General features: G+C 36.2%; 2 protein-coding genes across 2 annotated transcripts; both read left to right on the top strand.

Annotated features, from left to right (window-relative positions):
* The first annotated feature begins 3,263 nt into the window (after positions 1–3,263).
* On the top strand, positions 3,264–6,447 carry LOC149602885 (uncharacterized). Its single transcript, XM_089860341.1, has 4 exons — positions 3,264–3,743; positions 3,815–4,089; positions 4,155–4,324; positions 4,389–6,447. Exons 1-4 carry the CDS (start codon positions 3,332–3,334, stop codon positions 6,316–6,318), a joined length of 2,787 nt encoding a protein of 928 aa, XP_089716467.1. The 5' UTR covers positions 3,264–3,331; the 3' UTR covers positions 6,319–6,447.
* Positions 6,448–9,961: 3,514 nt separating this feature from the next.
* LOC149602884 (uncharacterized) lies at positions 9,962–15,606 on the top strand. The gene is made up of 4 exons (XM_089860457.1): positions 9,962–10,308; positions 10,849–11,013; positions 14,230–14,365; positions 15,152–15,606. The coding sequence occupies exons 1-4, from the start codon at positions 10,255–10,257 to the stop codon at positions 15,382–15,384; spliced, it is 588 nt and encodes a 195-aa protein (XP_089716583.1). The 5' UTR covers positions 9,962–10,254; the 3' UTR covers positions 15,385–15,606.
* The last annotated feature ends 458 nt before the right edge of the window (positions 15,607–16,064 follow it).

The raw sequence follows: 16,064 nt of genomic DNA, 5'->3' as shown, positions 1-16,064 counted from the left end.
ATCATTAGAAACTGGGTGTATCTTTGACAAAAGTATTTAATCAATCAGGCATAATGAAATTCGAATCTTCAATAATTATGCGAGGTTGAAGGCTTCGCAAAATATGATAGAATTAAAAATATTTATTTTATCCCTTTTCGATATTATAGAGAAAGAGCGTAGGCGATGTAGGAACACAATCGTCTCTAAGCGAACGAAAAATTATTGCCTTCTCCGCTAGCCCCTGCTGTATATTAGGGAAAGCTCGAGTATGCGGGCATAACGAATTACATTTACCAGATTCGCTCCATGAAGTCTATCATTACCAACTTCATGGGCGCTCTCCTCTCCTTTGGAGCGAAATGAGCGTTTTGAGAGGAGATAATCAGAAATTATACTGTTGTGAGTGAAGGGTGGAAGAAGACAATAGGCAAGGAAATATCATGAAACATTGGAGTGAACCTCTTGGGTGTACCTCGTATCAGCAGTTCCCAGAAGAGCTGTTCTCGAAATAGCAACCGCGATTCCAAAAAACAGCGGAGTTATTCAAAACTGCTGTTTTAGAAATAGCGGCTGTTATTTTGGGATATAGCGGCTGTTATTTTGGGAAATAGCGGCTGTTATTTTGGGAAATAGCAGTGTTTTTCTTGAGTTTTTAGCTTTTCTTAACAATACAGTGATATTCGTTGGTTTCAAATACTACCTTTTCAGTGACCTAATAATGGATCATGTTTTTGAATTTTTTTTAAAAAACAAAACTACAATTAGGCTTAAATATTGTACTATTCTTCAAGCTGCATCAGTTTAATAGTGAAACGAAGAAATCTTTTTAGATCTATTTTTGTTTTGGTCATGCAAGGTCAAAGATAAAAAACGTAAACTTAAGCTGGTTGTGACAGTAAATCGAAGGTATTTAAAGAAAGATTTTCAGTACTTTAGAATCACAGTTAGGATTAGGCTAGAAGGGTTAACAATGGAAGTTTACAAAACACAAAAAGAAGGGGAGGCGTGTAACTTGGATATCGGATTGAAGGTACCAGTAGTAAACGAAAACGCTGGAGATGTTTAATAAGCGGATGCAAGGGAAAACTTTGGACGACGCTTGAAAATAAGACCCATGAGGAAAGGGGCAGTCATAGTGAGGACCACGCTCTCGGTCTCAAGGATTCGTTGGAAAGCATGCAGTTGTTGTGGGAAAGGAAGGAAAGAGCTTCAAACGAAAGTGGTCCCAATTACGAAGATATATCGGGAATTCGGTAAAATAATGGATTTAAGTTTGGTTTAATGGTTCTATCCAATTTCATTGCTAATCTACCACGATTTTTCAGCTTCTAATATTCAAAGAAACGAGCCTGCTCGAGGGAAAATATTTCCAACCTTTCAATCCGTGAATAATAAACTGTACAGAGCAGGAAATGCCAGTCAACCTCCCGCTCCAAAATCCAAAAAGGACATAGAATTTCCAGAAGACCTTTCAAAAACCATTCATGGTGAACTATTTATTCTTTATGGGGATGACGATATTGACGTAGTGATACTTCCAACAGAAACAAATGTTGTTCGGTGATTAACGATATGATATAGGCCTAATTGTAAGAGGTTTTTTTTGTAAAAATGTAACAAAAGTATATAGTATAGATTAGCAACAAATAGGGAATGGTTACCATTCCCTATTTGTTGCTAATCTATACCATATACTTTTGTTACATTATTACAAAAAAAAACCTCTTTTGACAAGCAAAAGCATGAGCACTTACGCAAACTGTGATGAGGTAAACTACCGGGATTGATTGCGTTCGAACCTCTTCACTAATATTATTTATGTCATATCGCATCAAAAACAAAGGGGCAGCAATACCAGCATTAATGTCAACCTCACACCAAGCATAATCATGATTGATTTTGAAGCTGCTTTGATAAAAACTCTGGAGCTTGAATATCCAGCCGCTACTTTACGTGGATGCTATTTTCACCATTCCCAAGCAGTTTACAGGCATATTCAAACGCTAGGGTTGTCAAATCAATAGATAACAATTCCACATATAGCTAAAACATGTAGAATGCTTCTGTCGCTCGCTTTTGTGCCTATTCCACTCGTTAAAATAGTAAGCATATCGAGTTCAGCCTAAAATTGTAATTCTTTAGATATTTTAAAATTCGCCCTTTTGCAGGTATATGATAGGTTAGAAAACGATTATCCGCTTATTTTAGCACCCCTTTTTGAATATTTCAGGACTCAATGGATTAATGCAGTACCTCTTTGTTGAAATATGAGTTAAGAAATAATGTATTATAGCTTCCTATCCTGTATTACTACTCCTAGTTCTTTAGTCATGTTAATTAGCCACTCAGTATTAGGTACTCCTTGTACTACTTAACTTAGAAAATTGCCAACGTGCTAACCCCACTCCTCATGATGTAGTCTAAGAGGATAGACGTCCGTAACTTCTTTATTTGTACCTCTCTTAATGTTAATAATAAACAACTGTTATCTTTAAGTGATTATGTGAATAGAATAGAACCCTTACGAGCAGATTATTCAAGAGCTACGATAAACGTAACATGGTGTCAGAAGTCCTACATTTTTTGCTAAGCCTTGGTTCTCATTGTTATGCCGGTGGAAAGAAGAGATTCAGTCGACGCCCATGATAGTGAGGCTGAGAGTACTGCGTATTCAATACGTACTACATTAGCTCCACCACGCCGAGGAATGGATAACCTAAATAGCGGTTCTCGTAAACGCGGCGTACCGTTACAGCAGTTCTCTAAAGAGCGGAAAAACAGATATGCGAAAAACGATAGTTTTTTATTATGGTGTAAGCTGACCCAGCTGGGTTATAGAAACTCAAAAAGAACTAGGTCAGATAATATGGTTAGGTTAAAGTTGATTATTTCAACTAAATAGTATTAGTTCAGGTCAGGTTAGGTTTTGTTTCGTTCAGTTAGACTTAGGTTAGTAATATTTTGGAAATAGTGTAACAATGTTACGCTTTTTCCAAAAAATTACTGTTTACAATTATCAAAAGTAGATAGGGGGAAAGTAAAGCTCGAGGATGATCCCCCACCTTTGACTGTGGGTTTCCTCTAAGTTTAGAAGCTCTCTCTCCTCTCCCTTACCCCCTATGCGAGTTAGCCAATGACGTTTGAGAAAACACCCCAGCCTCTCATCGATTTTTTTTGAGAAGTAGTTCGTAGCGACGGCAGCGCCCCGGGACAGTAGCAGGTGAAAGCTTGAAAAGATCGTCTGCTCTATAGGAAAATTCAAATCGACCAAGTGTTACATCGTTTCGGGATTGGGGTGCTGATTTTTATCAAAAGTAGAGAAATTAATTTATGTATTAATAACTAAAACATGTCGGCAATGTCGGGAAAGAGAATTCGAGCGAAGTATAAGAACCAGTCAACTCAGTGCAATGCTTTTATAACTTTCAAAGATTTGAGGAAAGACACAGGCATTCAGTGTGTTATTGACGACGTTGAAAAAGAGAAAAATTCAAGCAAAGACTCCAGTTGTTTAAATGTTTCAACACAAACAGAAATTTTCGGCTTTGTAGTCCCATTACACAAATGGGATGATATAAATAGCTTATCAAACCCACGAAAGCGGAAACTATTTGTTGATAACGAAACTTGTGTCAGTGAAGATGATTTTGTGCTGAAGAAACCTGCCATGGAAGAACCGAAACAAACATCGTCAAGCAGTGGTGTAAGGTTTCCTTCACCTGTAACAGCAATCAAATCTTTCATTGATTCTCAACATTCCGGTAAATGTTTTGTTTTATAAACTACATCCGTTTATGTATACTTTTCATATTTTAATTTTTATTTCATATAGATGACATTGTGCAGACGCATCATAAAAGTTTTGACGGTCTTTTAGACCATCTAGAGATTTCACATAAGCGAATGTTGATGGTTTCATCGTACTATGTTTCACCTGTCAGATTATTGTTTTCTTCTAATGGGAAATTGGTCATAACCGTGCTTTTTAAGAATCCAGTAGAAATGGATTACTTTAATTTCGATAGTGGAACTTTACTGGATGATGTAATATCAAAATCTTTGTCCCTCATAACTACAAATTATGTTTTTTGTTCTGGAATACCCAAGGTAATTCTTATCTTATGGACAAATTTATTTCAGTGAATTAAATTCAACTTAATATACTAAAACAGGGTGAATGCGATCTCGTGGATAATACTAAAAAACTAAAAAAGTTTGACTACCCGTTAGAACGTTTTCAATCCGATCAGTGTTTAGTTTGGTACATCCCACCAGACAACGCTCCGAAAGACAAAATTCAAACCAAACTTTACCAATGCTCCAATTGCCGAGAGTTGAAATGGTATATATGTAAAAATTATTCCATATTGTTTTACAATCTCATTTCTTTTAATTTTATAATAAAGGTACATAACAGCTCGTAAAAAGAAATTAGAACAGGTTACTCCAAGAACGAAGCTTAAGAGGCAGTCTGTTGAATCGAAGTGTAGATTTAGTGTTTTAACTCCAAGATCAAAGAAGAATCGCCTTCTAAAAAACAAGCGTAATAGATCATCTCTACGTCATAAAGTTAAACTACTAGAAAAGAAGCTGATTGAAACCAGCCTTGAATTGTCTAAAGAACAAGATACGAAAATGGCAGATGTAGTTTCACAAATTAATTTGAGAGGGAAAAAGGATTTAGAAGATATTTTCAATGCCGCAATGAAAAAAAACAAGTTGATCGGATTGGCGTTAAAAAAGGCATGGGCATCAAATAGTAAAGCTGTAGTTGAAAATGACTTCTTAAAGGATCAGGAGAAGGCTGTGAAAGGTTCGCATGGAAACAGTTGGAGCCCTCTCACATATAGGATTGCTCTAAGCGTATTTTCAAGGTCACCAGCAGCTTACGAGGCATTATCATCTTTTGATGTTCTAAAACTACCTAGCATATACACTTTAAGAAGAAAAATTGGCAAAATAAATAGCAAAGCAGGAATTGATTTAGTGCACCTAAAAAAAGAATCTGAAAGATTTGATCAATTTGTGGAAAACCATCCAGAATACAACATGCCTCCGAAGGAAGGTTCCTTAATTTTCGATGAAGTGAAAATAATAGGGAAGCTGGTATGGAATTCGAAAAGTGGAGAATTTTTAGGTTGTGCAATGGACCCCAACGAATACGCATCCTTGGACGACTTGTTTAAGGCTAAAAACGTTTCAGAAGTCTTAGAAGCTGAGTATGCACTTCAGTACCTATGGCGATGCACAACAGCTCCATTTGATATTATTGGTCCTTACTTTTTGTTTGCGAAACCAGTCACGCACGCCGCTATTTCTAGCACTTTGGTTAAGTGTGTTTTTGCATTTCATACTGTGAAATTAGAGATCGGAATATTGGTTTGTGATGGAGGAAGTAGTAACATGGCAGTTTTAAGGCAAAGTTTGGGCTTCACTAAAGCGATTGAACCAACAGTTAATAATGAAGATGGTACCTACAATTTCCGAATTAGTACCAAAATTCCAAATTGGTGTAAAAAAGGCACAAATATTTATTGGATGGTTTGCCCAAGCCACCAGCTTAAAAATATGATTAATGCACTTCATCATTCTCAAGATAATGGCACGAGGGATTTCACCAATAATGGTGTTCGTTTCGGATGGAAGCAAATAGTGGAAATGAAAAAAAGAGAAGATGATAGGAGAGATTGTAATGAACTTGTGCAAGTCAAGGGCCTGAATCAATCCCATATCGACCGCGACCCCTGGACAAAATTAAATGTCACCCCGGCCAGAATAATGCAAAAGATGGAAGTATTAGGTGAGCTGTACAACTACGCGAACCCAATGTTTGAAAATCAGCCAAAAGATAAATCCTCGGTCATGGCGTGTTTTGACTATTTGCAAGCTTGCCATCAAATATTTGAAGAAGGGTTGCTTTCCCAAAAACCAGCTACTGGCCCAAATTCTGCCCCTGTGAAATCTATGTTAAATGGGTTGATGTATTTTGAAAGGTGGGCATCTGAGAGGATTTCAGACAAAGAAAGAATGACAAACAATCCTAAGTTTTTAGCTTGGCAAACCTTTGAGCTATTACGAATTACAGTCTACGGATTTGTTGACTATGTTGAGGAGTTTATATCGAGACACCCTTCAAAATATATATACCCAGTAAGAATCAATGGCTCAGCAGTAGAAACCCTCTTCAGCCAAATGAAGTATGTTACTGCTGGAAAATTAAGCAGTTTAAACTACCAGAGTGCTCGAAGAGCTTTATTAATTAAAGGATGTACGAAAACATCACAAAACGCAGAAGCTTCATACCGCAAAGTTGGACTTGATGTTTGTGACAATTAGAAATTTATTGCAAAAATCACTTTTTAAAAATCAAACAAAAAACATTTCTTCTTGAAATATTGATATTTTTTTCTTGACAAAAATTAACTTGTACTATTTTTGATTAAAACTGTAAGAGAATAACTGAAACTATCACAAAATCTTTCTCTCAAAAACAACTATCACAGAATTAGAAAAAATTAGGAAGCTTTAAAACAACTGTCTGAGATCAATAACATCTTTGACTTAAAGCAGAAAACTAATTCAAAATTATTCTCAAAAAAGAATAAACTATCACAGAATTAGGAACTTTTAAAACACTTTGAGATCAAAACATCTTTCATTTAAAGCAGAAAACTAGTTTAAACTGTCATAAAAATTATTCTGAAAAAACAATTATTTGACTGAAAACTTAAAAATTCCTTTACTGTTAATTCTATCAGCAATAGTAATCGTCAAAAGTTTTCTTTTTCAAATTTCTGCCGCTTCTTGAAACACCTGAGGTAGATGGTTTAGGACAGACCAGGTCGTCTAAGTTACTGATTTTGTTTATAGTGGTTTCTCTTTGATTGGTTGACTTGCTTGTTCTTGAACCACCTTTTTCCCGTCTTGATAAGCCTACTGATCGTTTAATTTTAGGGCTGGTAGCTGAAGCGCTGCTACAATCAAGGTCTTTATGTATTGTTCCACTTAAATCAGGCTCAGGTAAAGACCTTGTCTTTTTTGTTGCTCGTTTTTTTGCAGCGGTTTTGGATTTTTTGATCACTTTATTTTTCTTTGATTTAGGCTGAATTCCATAAAGCATGCACCTTAAAGTTTGACCTCCTGATGAACGCTTCCCTTTCTTTTCATTTCGCCGCCTGTTTGTTCCTCGAATTAAATCCGCCAATTTTGCATGTACTAATTTTCTTTGAAAAATTAACCTAAATTCTTCAAGTTGGTCAAAGGTGAATTTATTTATCACAACTTCCGGAATTTCTCTAACTGCTTCGTGAAATTGTTCTTTCAACTCTACATTACTTCTTACATGACTAGTTGTCTCCTCTGAAAGCAACAAAGTTTTAACTAACTGAATAACAATAAAAGCAAAAGTATCTACTTTTGATAAAAGCAACCTTTAAAGGAAGAAATACTTACTGATTGTTTTCATCGGATTTGATCCAATAGACCAAAATTCGTACTGATCAACGACCATCTTGCAAATTTTAGCAGCATAAGGTATTAGTGTAGCGTGTGCAATAAATAACCCGCCTTTATTAATCTTTTTAATAACAGCAGGAAGGTCTTTATCAAGTTGTTCAACCGTCCTTATCGATAGCGCTATTTTATAATTGATTTCTGATTGCGCTCTTTGCTTTTCGGTAAACGGTTTTTTACCCTTCTTGATTTTTCCTAGAGAACTCATGCCTTTTTTATTTATTGACCACATTTCCCCCATTACTCCGCCAACAATTCGATTTAAAGAATATAAACGATCAGTTTTGAGGTGCCTGAGTTTACATTGCTTAGCTTTTGGGCTCCTTATATTTAAATCATATGGTCTTTTATGAAGTGTGAAACTAGTTTCCCCTGCAATTTCATGACTCAACGCGTCCATCCTGGAAACCTTTGCCTTCTCATCAATTAAGCGAAAACCAATCCACTGTATTACATTGGAGAGTTCAGTACTGTCCAAAATATCCCCAATGTCACATTTAATTACAGGGTCTGGCCCATTTTCATTAAAAGTTAATTGACTAATCCACCTAGTCCAGGCAAAAAGAAATGCGGAATAACCGCCACTATCTTCTTCATGTTTTGACTTCAGAAGATCATACTGGCAAATCATATCCGATAACAGTTCTTTCATGGATCCATTACCTTTCATACAATTAAATATTCGAATTCTTCTTCCAGAATCGTCCGTGGTAAAAAAATCGTCATTTTCATAATTTTTTATCAGGTCGTCAAGGTTTACTTCCCTTGAATTCATTATTAACTTTAACGTTTACACTTAAAGATGTTATCCGTAATTCAGTATGCTATCTTGTTAAGCCTTAGTCACTAACCAGCTAGCAAACATCCTTTTAAAACTGTTTTCAGAACTATTTTTCCGTTGCAAATAGGCACTGGCAATGTGCAATGCCTCTCCTACGCGAGGGGGTAGGAACTGTGAGAGAGAGGAAAGGGGGTTTCTAGGTTTTCATGGCGCGGGGGATCTTCCAAGTGCTTTACTTTCCCCCCTATCTACTTTTGCAATTATCTACTTCTGAAATAAAACAACCTTTCTTGAATTATTTTTCTATGAGAATTGTAAACTGATGCAGCCTGGAGAATAGTACAATATTTAAGTGTACTATATAAAAAAATCATAAACACGATCCGTTAGTAGGTTACATTACTGATTAAATGATCACAGAAAAAGGAAGTTTTTGAAACCAACGAATACAACTGTATTGTTAAGAAATGCGCAAAACTCAACACAAACACTGCTATTTCCCAAAATAGCAGCCACTATTTCTAAAACAGCAGTTTTGAAAAACACAGCTGTTTTTTTGGAATCGCGGTTGCTATTTCGAGAAATGCTCTACCGGGAACTGCTCATAAGAGGTACACCCGGGAGACTAGGGAGGGAAATAGAGAAACATAACTGTGCAATGAAAGAGTAAAGGGGGTTAAGCCAAGGTGAAGGTTCAGTGATTTATAGAAGTGTAGAGACGTTTCTCTAGGTTTGGACATACTGTAAACACAAATTGTATTTGACAGTGAAATACGAATGCTTATTGGCTGAACCAAGCAATTTCGACGAGCGTTGTTAGGCAGGTAGTGTGGGAAACGCTGGCATATTGAATCAATAGCTTAAACGAAGTGTGAGAGTTAAGCTGAAAGTTTAGGAAAGAAAATTTTGACACTGACAGTTTCCGTTTTACGAACGCTGCTCTCACCCGTGATGTACCTTGACGCGCGCTCTCTTTTTTATTGGATGGTTCTTATTAAGTTTAGTTTGAAATGTCAAAATTGGAAAGTAAACCTAGAAACAAAGTTCACGTTAGTGTAGGACCTTATCGACACCAAGGTTGAATGGCATCGTCTTCAGGCTTATCGTTCGAGAATCACTGCTTTCCGGACGTTTCTTGACAACATAAGTAGTCGGTGCTTTACACCACAAGTACTGATTCTGATTCCAAAAAATAATGAAGTTCAAAAGCAGAATTTATCAAAAGTAGGTATAATTTATGTTGCAATGAGTGTTGCAATCATTATTGGAGTGACACGGAATAATTTGAAGTTATGCTAGGCCTAGGTTTTAATCGATTTTATCTTAATTGAGAATGAGATGAGAGGAGGTACAATAAAGCTACTAGAGAAAATGAGCAGTGTGAGGAATGAAAAACTTTCAATTTTAACTTAATTGAGATGAGAGGAGGTTTATTAAAACTACGAGAGAAAATGAGCAGAGAGAGAGGAGTGAAAAACTATCAGTTTTGAATTAAATACTTGTAAGAGACGTGAAAATTACAATGATGTTTTGCTTGGGAAAGGAATGGAACTACCCAGTTTTATGGGTATAGATTTAGGAAAGGATTGAGGCTTACTGAACTCGGCGAGATTTATGGAAAACGAGTTGGTGTGAGCTACTCGTTCCCAGCTAAAACTCTTTAAGGAGTGGTAGAGGCAGAGGGTTTGCCCATGTACCAAGGTCCAAAAATATTATTCACGCCCCAATGCCTCAAAAAGCCGAAGATAATATCATTAATCAGATCGCTAATTGATTCATCAAAGGACTTTACAGAAAACGAAACTTGTCATCTTAAACATCATACAGGGCAATAGCGAAGGCTCTCATGAAATCCAATGCCTCACTTTCTATTAGTTTTATTTGCCTTTCCCCGAACTTAAAAAAATGTTTGAAATATTTAATATTGCAGTGGGTATCAAATAAAATTAACTACTTCGGATAACGAACGAGCAATTGAAATGAGAGACAATGATGGAAACCTAAATGGATTGGCACGCTCACTCTTCGAAAATGTATGACGACAACAAAAGACCTTAACTTGAATCTTACCTTCTAGAGTATATAAAATATTGAAAACAATATTAAAGGAAGTGTGAGTAAGTTGGCTAACTTACTGGAGTCTACGACCTTGGGCGGCTTATCTGTAAACCAGGCAGGAATGAAAACACTCAGTATAGGCGTCCTTTAGAATTTTACCCCGTCACAAGGAAGTCTAACGCGTAGTCTCCTCTAAGTGTACTGAATTGCTCGTGTCTTCTTAAATATTGTAGTTCCGATTTGAAATACTACTTTATGTGCTATATTGACTAAAATTATAAACCAATGATGCCAAAGTATGGGTCAGCCATAAGGACTTATATGACTGGTAGGGATAGGGATTACAGTAGAAAATCGTGTTTACGACAAATCCGTCACAAAGAGAATTTAAGCTTGTCTACGAGAAAGCCCTCTTCTTTTTGATAAAGGGTGACTGCTTGACCCATACTTATGATAGGTATGATAGAGAGAATGAATATCGTAACATTATATATCTGCACTTGAAATATTTCTAGATATCTGATATTGCAATTCCAACGGTGCAACTCAAAGACTCTGACGCATTTTCTATCATAAGCGTCGGTGGTCCTATTTTCATCACACCAAGTAAAATAATTAGTGGTGGCGTTCTGAACATTGAGTTTGGATTTTGGGACATGATGTCAATTTTTGATATATCGGTAAGTTTCAAATAAATCGAATATTAGCAGAATCAAGCAAGGGACATTCAATTTTAAGCATATTTCCCATTGTTTTTTTACGCTTACACTAAACCTATTAGAATATGCTCAAGATAGGCCTATATTACGTCACAAGACAAGAAAGTACTACCAGGAATATTTATTAAAAGGCTTTACAAGCAATAGAGCGACTTGAATCCGTGAACCTTTGCCAAGGAAATACCCTTTAACGGCTAAAATCGTCATTTTCAATAAACCCTCTCTGATATTCAAAGACATGTGGCAAGAGGAAATGCATTATCACGAGTTTTGGGGAAGATATAATATTTAGTGATTGGGCAGGAGGTGTGACTGTGGTCGTTTCACGTTTTCAATTAGGACTCCTTTTGAAATTACAATTCCGAATTCTCATTCTCTAGCACCAGGACCGCGTAACCTCGATCAAGTTATGTTTCCCACTACCGACATTGATGTTCATGGCCGAGTTCATTGCTCGTAAAGCCTTTATATTAATCCTGGTAGTACTTACTACCAACAGAAGTGGATCATATTACAGCTCCCTAGAAGTACTGGACGATATAACATCGCTGTGCATCAGCATTGTCTCCCAGCACTGAAGGGAAAAGGGTATATGCGAAACGCAGCGGCGAATTTGTGAACTAAACCAGAGGAATGATTTTGGCGCGAAAGAAATTTTTAATAAGCGGGAAAGCAAACGGAAGTAAGTGGTAGCCAACGAGGAAAGGTTTGAGAGAGAAAAGCGCGGAAGGAAACATGTTTTCCATCCGTAGTGTTGGGCTGTGAATATAATTGTAGAAGTCCACTTTATTTTCCCGATTTTAAAAAATAATTGGCATTCTATAGGTATTTCGTGCAATTTTTAAACGCATGTGTTGAAAAGGAAATTAATATGAATTCAAATGATTAAAATAGTATTCATCCTGCTAGAACATTTTTAATGCATCCCTAATACAGCACTGAGTTTCCACCGATTTAAAGGTTTTTAGCGGGGATAGTTGGACCGATTTATTACTAATTATAGGTTATGTGCGCCGACATGGAAATTTGTTTTCCTTTTTTAAGTCTGACAAATATTTTTCCATGCTTTAACGTTTTCCGGTTGCGAAAGATGCTGGTCAATATTTTTCAGTTTTACAAAACGTTTTAGTGCTTTTAATATCACATAAATCGTGTTCAGATGTGTCTGTCATTTGGGCATGCGATGATTGTGATTATATACATTGATCCTAGCAAAGAAACATAAGCCATTCTAAGTCAAAATTATCCTATGAAAAACATTAACATGTACAAAAATGGGCCAAGCCTCGCTTCGTGCCCTCTCCGCCGTAAAACGTTCTGAGATCCCATGTAGAGCCAAGTCTGCCTTTTGTTCTCATTCAATCGCCAATTGAACAATTATGTTATAAATTAAGTCCTTTTCCTAATTAATAACCAATATTCTTTGACTCTATCATTATTATACATCTTTGTTCGTATCAAAAATATCGTGACTTGGCAAGCGCAGGTGTACATAAGGTTATGCATAACTCGCCTTATAAAATTGTAAATAGGGTTATGCATAACTCACCATATAGTTTGTACATAGGGCTGTGCACGACTCATCTTATAAACTTGTACATATCCCCTCGACCATAAACGATTTAGTGAATATCCCTTCGATTATTTTAAAATCGGCAACGATTTAGTGTATATCCCCTCGACTTCCTTTTAATATTACTTATCTGCGATTGCCAAGTCACGATATTTTTGATACGAACGAAGATGTATAATAATGATAGAGTCAAAGAATATTGGTTATTAATTAGGAAAAGGACTTAATTTATAACATAATTGTTCAATTGGCGATTGAATGAGAACAAAAGGCAGACTTGGCTCTACATGGGATCTCAGAACGTTTTACGGCGGAGAGGGCACGAAGCGAGGCTTGGCCCATTTTTGTACATGTTAATGTTTTTCATAGGATCTCACTTCTTTTTGTAGACCCTCTCGTTATACTTCGGTAGTTATATTAAAACAAGACACTCTCGTGGTACTTCGTTTGCCAATATAATCGCTAACGTTTGTCCATATTTACACTGAATTACCCCTTTCGACCCGCAGAGAATATGCAATAAAGATTGTACGCGATATCCTAATAAAAGAATGTAGCATCAGTTACGACACATTTCTTTTAAACTACTACTCCTATTAGCTTTAATATATATTTAACTTTCGGTTAACTTTGGACCATTACGTCCTTTCATCAAGAACACACTATTTCTGTTGAAAAGACGGCAGCGCCATCTAGTTTTAAAATTAAGAACTAAAGAACAATTTTATAAAAATCTCGGGATGTTTTAATTTTTCTGTGCCTTATAAAATAAATGATAACTAAATCCTGAATTTTAAGTTTCTATCTCCTCTAGAAGTACCTTAGAATTTTGATGATCGGTGAGTGAGTGAGTGAGTGACAAAATAAGGTAAATTTCACCTGCGATATTTCGAAAAGTATATAGGGTAGGAACTTGAAATTTGGAAACTATAGTTACGATTGACAGTCCTCGCGGCAAGCAAAATTTCAGGCTCTTACCTGTACCCATCACGAAGTTACAGTGGGGTTAAAAGTGCCACGAGTTGCTTCGAGAAAAGGATGTCAGTGCTCGACTTGGCTGGGAGCACTGCCGTGCTCCCAGATAACGCTAAAAATCTCACACCAATCACGACACTGACGGCAGTCTGACAGCCATTACCATAAACCGAAACTTCTGTAGGTTAACCTAACTCCAGATCCGGGTTGATGGGCAAACTTTACTGAAGTTGTAAAACTGAGCTATAGATGGCGGGCTTGGATGTCTTGGAAGAGACCGCTGTTTACAAAAGCATAACCTACGTCCAGTACTTATAGGGAGCTACCAGGGATAGATGGAATTTTAGAAGCAGGAATAGAGGGTATGAAGGAAGAGGCTGCTCATAGCGACAGAGATAAAAAGGAATAAGTATTTTTTGCCGTCCCCGTCCGCAACGTCCCTAAAACGTATTTTAAGTGAGCCAATAAGATAATTTAAAACATTCCTAACGTGTTAGAGGGAGGAGCTCTATACTGCGCTACGAGTTGGACTGAAGTAATTACTAACCGTTCTCCATTCGTATTCTAAAATTACATCTATCTCTATTACTACGTTAATTTCAATGTAAATTTTTTTAATATATTTCTAGGTATGGATTGCAGTCCTTACAACACTAGCCATTTTCCCATTACTATGCGTAGTTATTTACCAAAGAAAAATGAAACCGTTGTTTGAGTTTTACGGAAAAAGGTTTTTTGAGGCATCTGGATTGCTATTGGATCAAGGTGCTTATAAGTTACGAACAAAATGATTTTAAACGTTAACCTCTCGTACGAAACCAAAAAGTTAATTCCTCCGATTAATAAAAATCCTAGAATTAATGTCTTGTATCAGTTGAACTGAACCGAAATGACGATCGACTTTCTTTAGCATTAGCCGTCATCTCCCTCTCTTTCGAATAATTCGATCGAATACCGAACCGAATAATTCGATTCGGTATTCGATAAGCCCATTTTCACTATTCGATTCGAATATCGAATACCGAACTGACTATTCGGTTAAAGTTCGACTACCATAAATTTAGGTCCTTGGCACTAGAGAGACCCACCTTATTTAAAAAAAAAGATCATCCCAATTTTATTTGTCTCCCATCAAAAACTACCAGCCAGTGCATAGGAAAATTTTAAGAAATACTTGACCACCAATGGGGAGAGGTATTTTGAAATTTAGGAGCTTAAAAAATGTTCTTCTCCTTGCTTTGTATTGACTATTGGCGAATATTAGGGTTATTACCCGATTAACCGCGAATAGTTGGCCTAGTATTCGCGAATATTAGGGTTAAATATTCGCAATTACTAGGCTTAACTATTCGCTATTAATCGGGAAGGAAAAAAATACCAAGGCCCAACTATTCGGTATTCGATTTGAAATAAACTATTCGATTCGGTATTTGATAAGGAAAATATTTTGGTATTCGATAACCGGTTCGATACCCAAAAAGTGGTATTCGCACACCCCTAAAAATTTGGTTCTCAAATGTATAACTCATGTTTCTGAGTTTCTTTATATAGAAATAAACGATTTAAACCACTCTCGATTTGAAACTTGGATATTCGGATGTGCTTGGATTTTAATGACGATGTTGATGGGAGCGTTTTTTCGAAGCATGCTACTGTCCAAAATATCATTACCTTCATCCCCGAGATATATTGACAGCCTAACGCAAATTGTGAAAATAAAAAATATCAAACCCATTGTTGTGAACGCCACTGCGGAACATGATTACTTCAAAGTTGGTTACTAATGTTGTACTTTACTTTTAGTTTCATAGATATTTTAGGAAGTAATTTAGCCATTGCTTATCGCAAGCAGATATAAGTTTTATAAAACTGATTTTTTTTTAACTACGAGCCTCTATTAGTTAAAGAAAAAAATTAGGCTTTCTCGAAAAATACGAAATCAAACCGAAAACAAGTAGGTGGAATTACTACTACTCCGAGGAATGTGGAATATTATCTCCTCTTTTATTTTCCTTGAATATGCATCTACACAGAAAAAAAGTGTTTAGAAACTAAACACTTGCCTAAACACGAAAATGCAACAGATATTTTATCATGTTTAAAAACACTCATGTTTAAAAAAGAATGGTGTTTAGGTTTGCAACACTTTATGTTTAGGTTCAAGATGTGTTGATCGCTTGTCATATCTAGTATTTAAACATGTTTAAGGTGGTATATGTCATATTATTGTGCTATAATGCTTAGTAACAAAACGTGTTTACACGATTATATGTCTAGTTGTATAACATGTTTTCAGGATTATATGTTTAGGTTTTAAACATGACTAAAGGTTTATAAGCTTAGCTTCCTATCGTGTTTAAGGGTTTATAAGCTTAGTTTTAAAGATATTTGCAGGTTTATCTTGAAATATTTTGAATGGTGTTACGAACTGCGTCGCTTTAAATACGTTGATATAATAGCTGCG

The sequence above is a fragment of the Phalangium opilio genome, unplaced genomic scaffold (genome assembly GCF_054372755.1).
Source record: "Phalangium opilio isolate 3A_F unplaced genomic scaffold, DU_Popi_V2 ptg000352l_1, whole genome shotgun sequence".
Classification (NCBI taxonomy): Eukaryota; Metazoa; Arthropoda; class Arachnida; order Opiliones; family Phalangiidae; genus Phalangium; species Phalangium opilio.
This window is presented reverse-complemented; position numbering and strand designations above follow the sequence as displayed.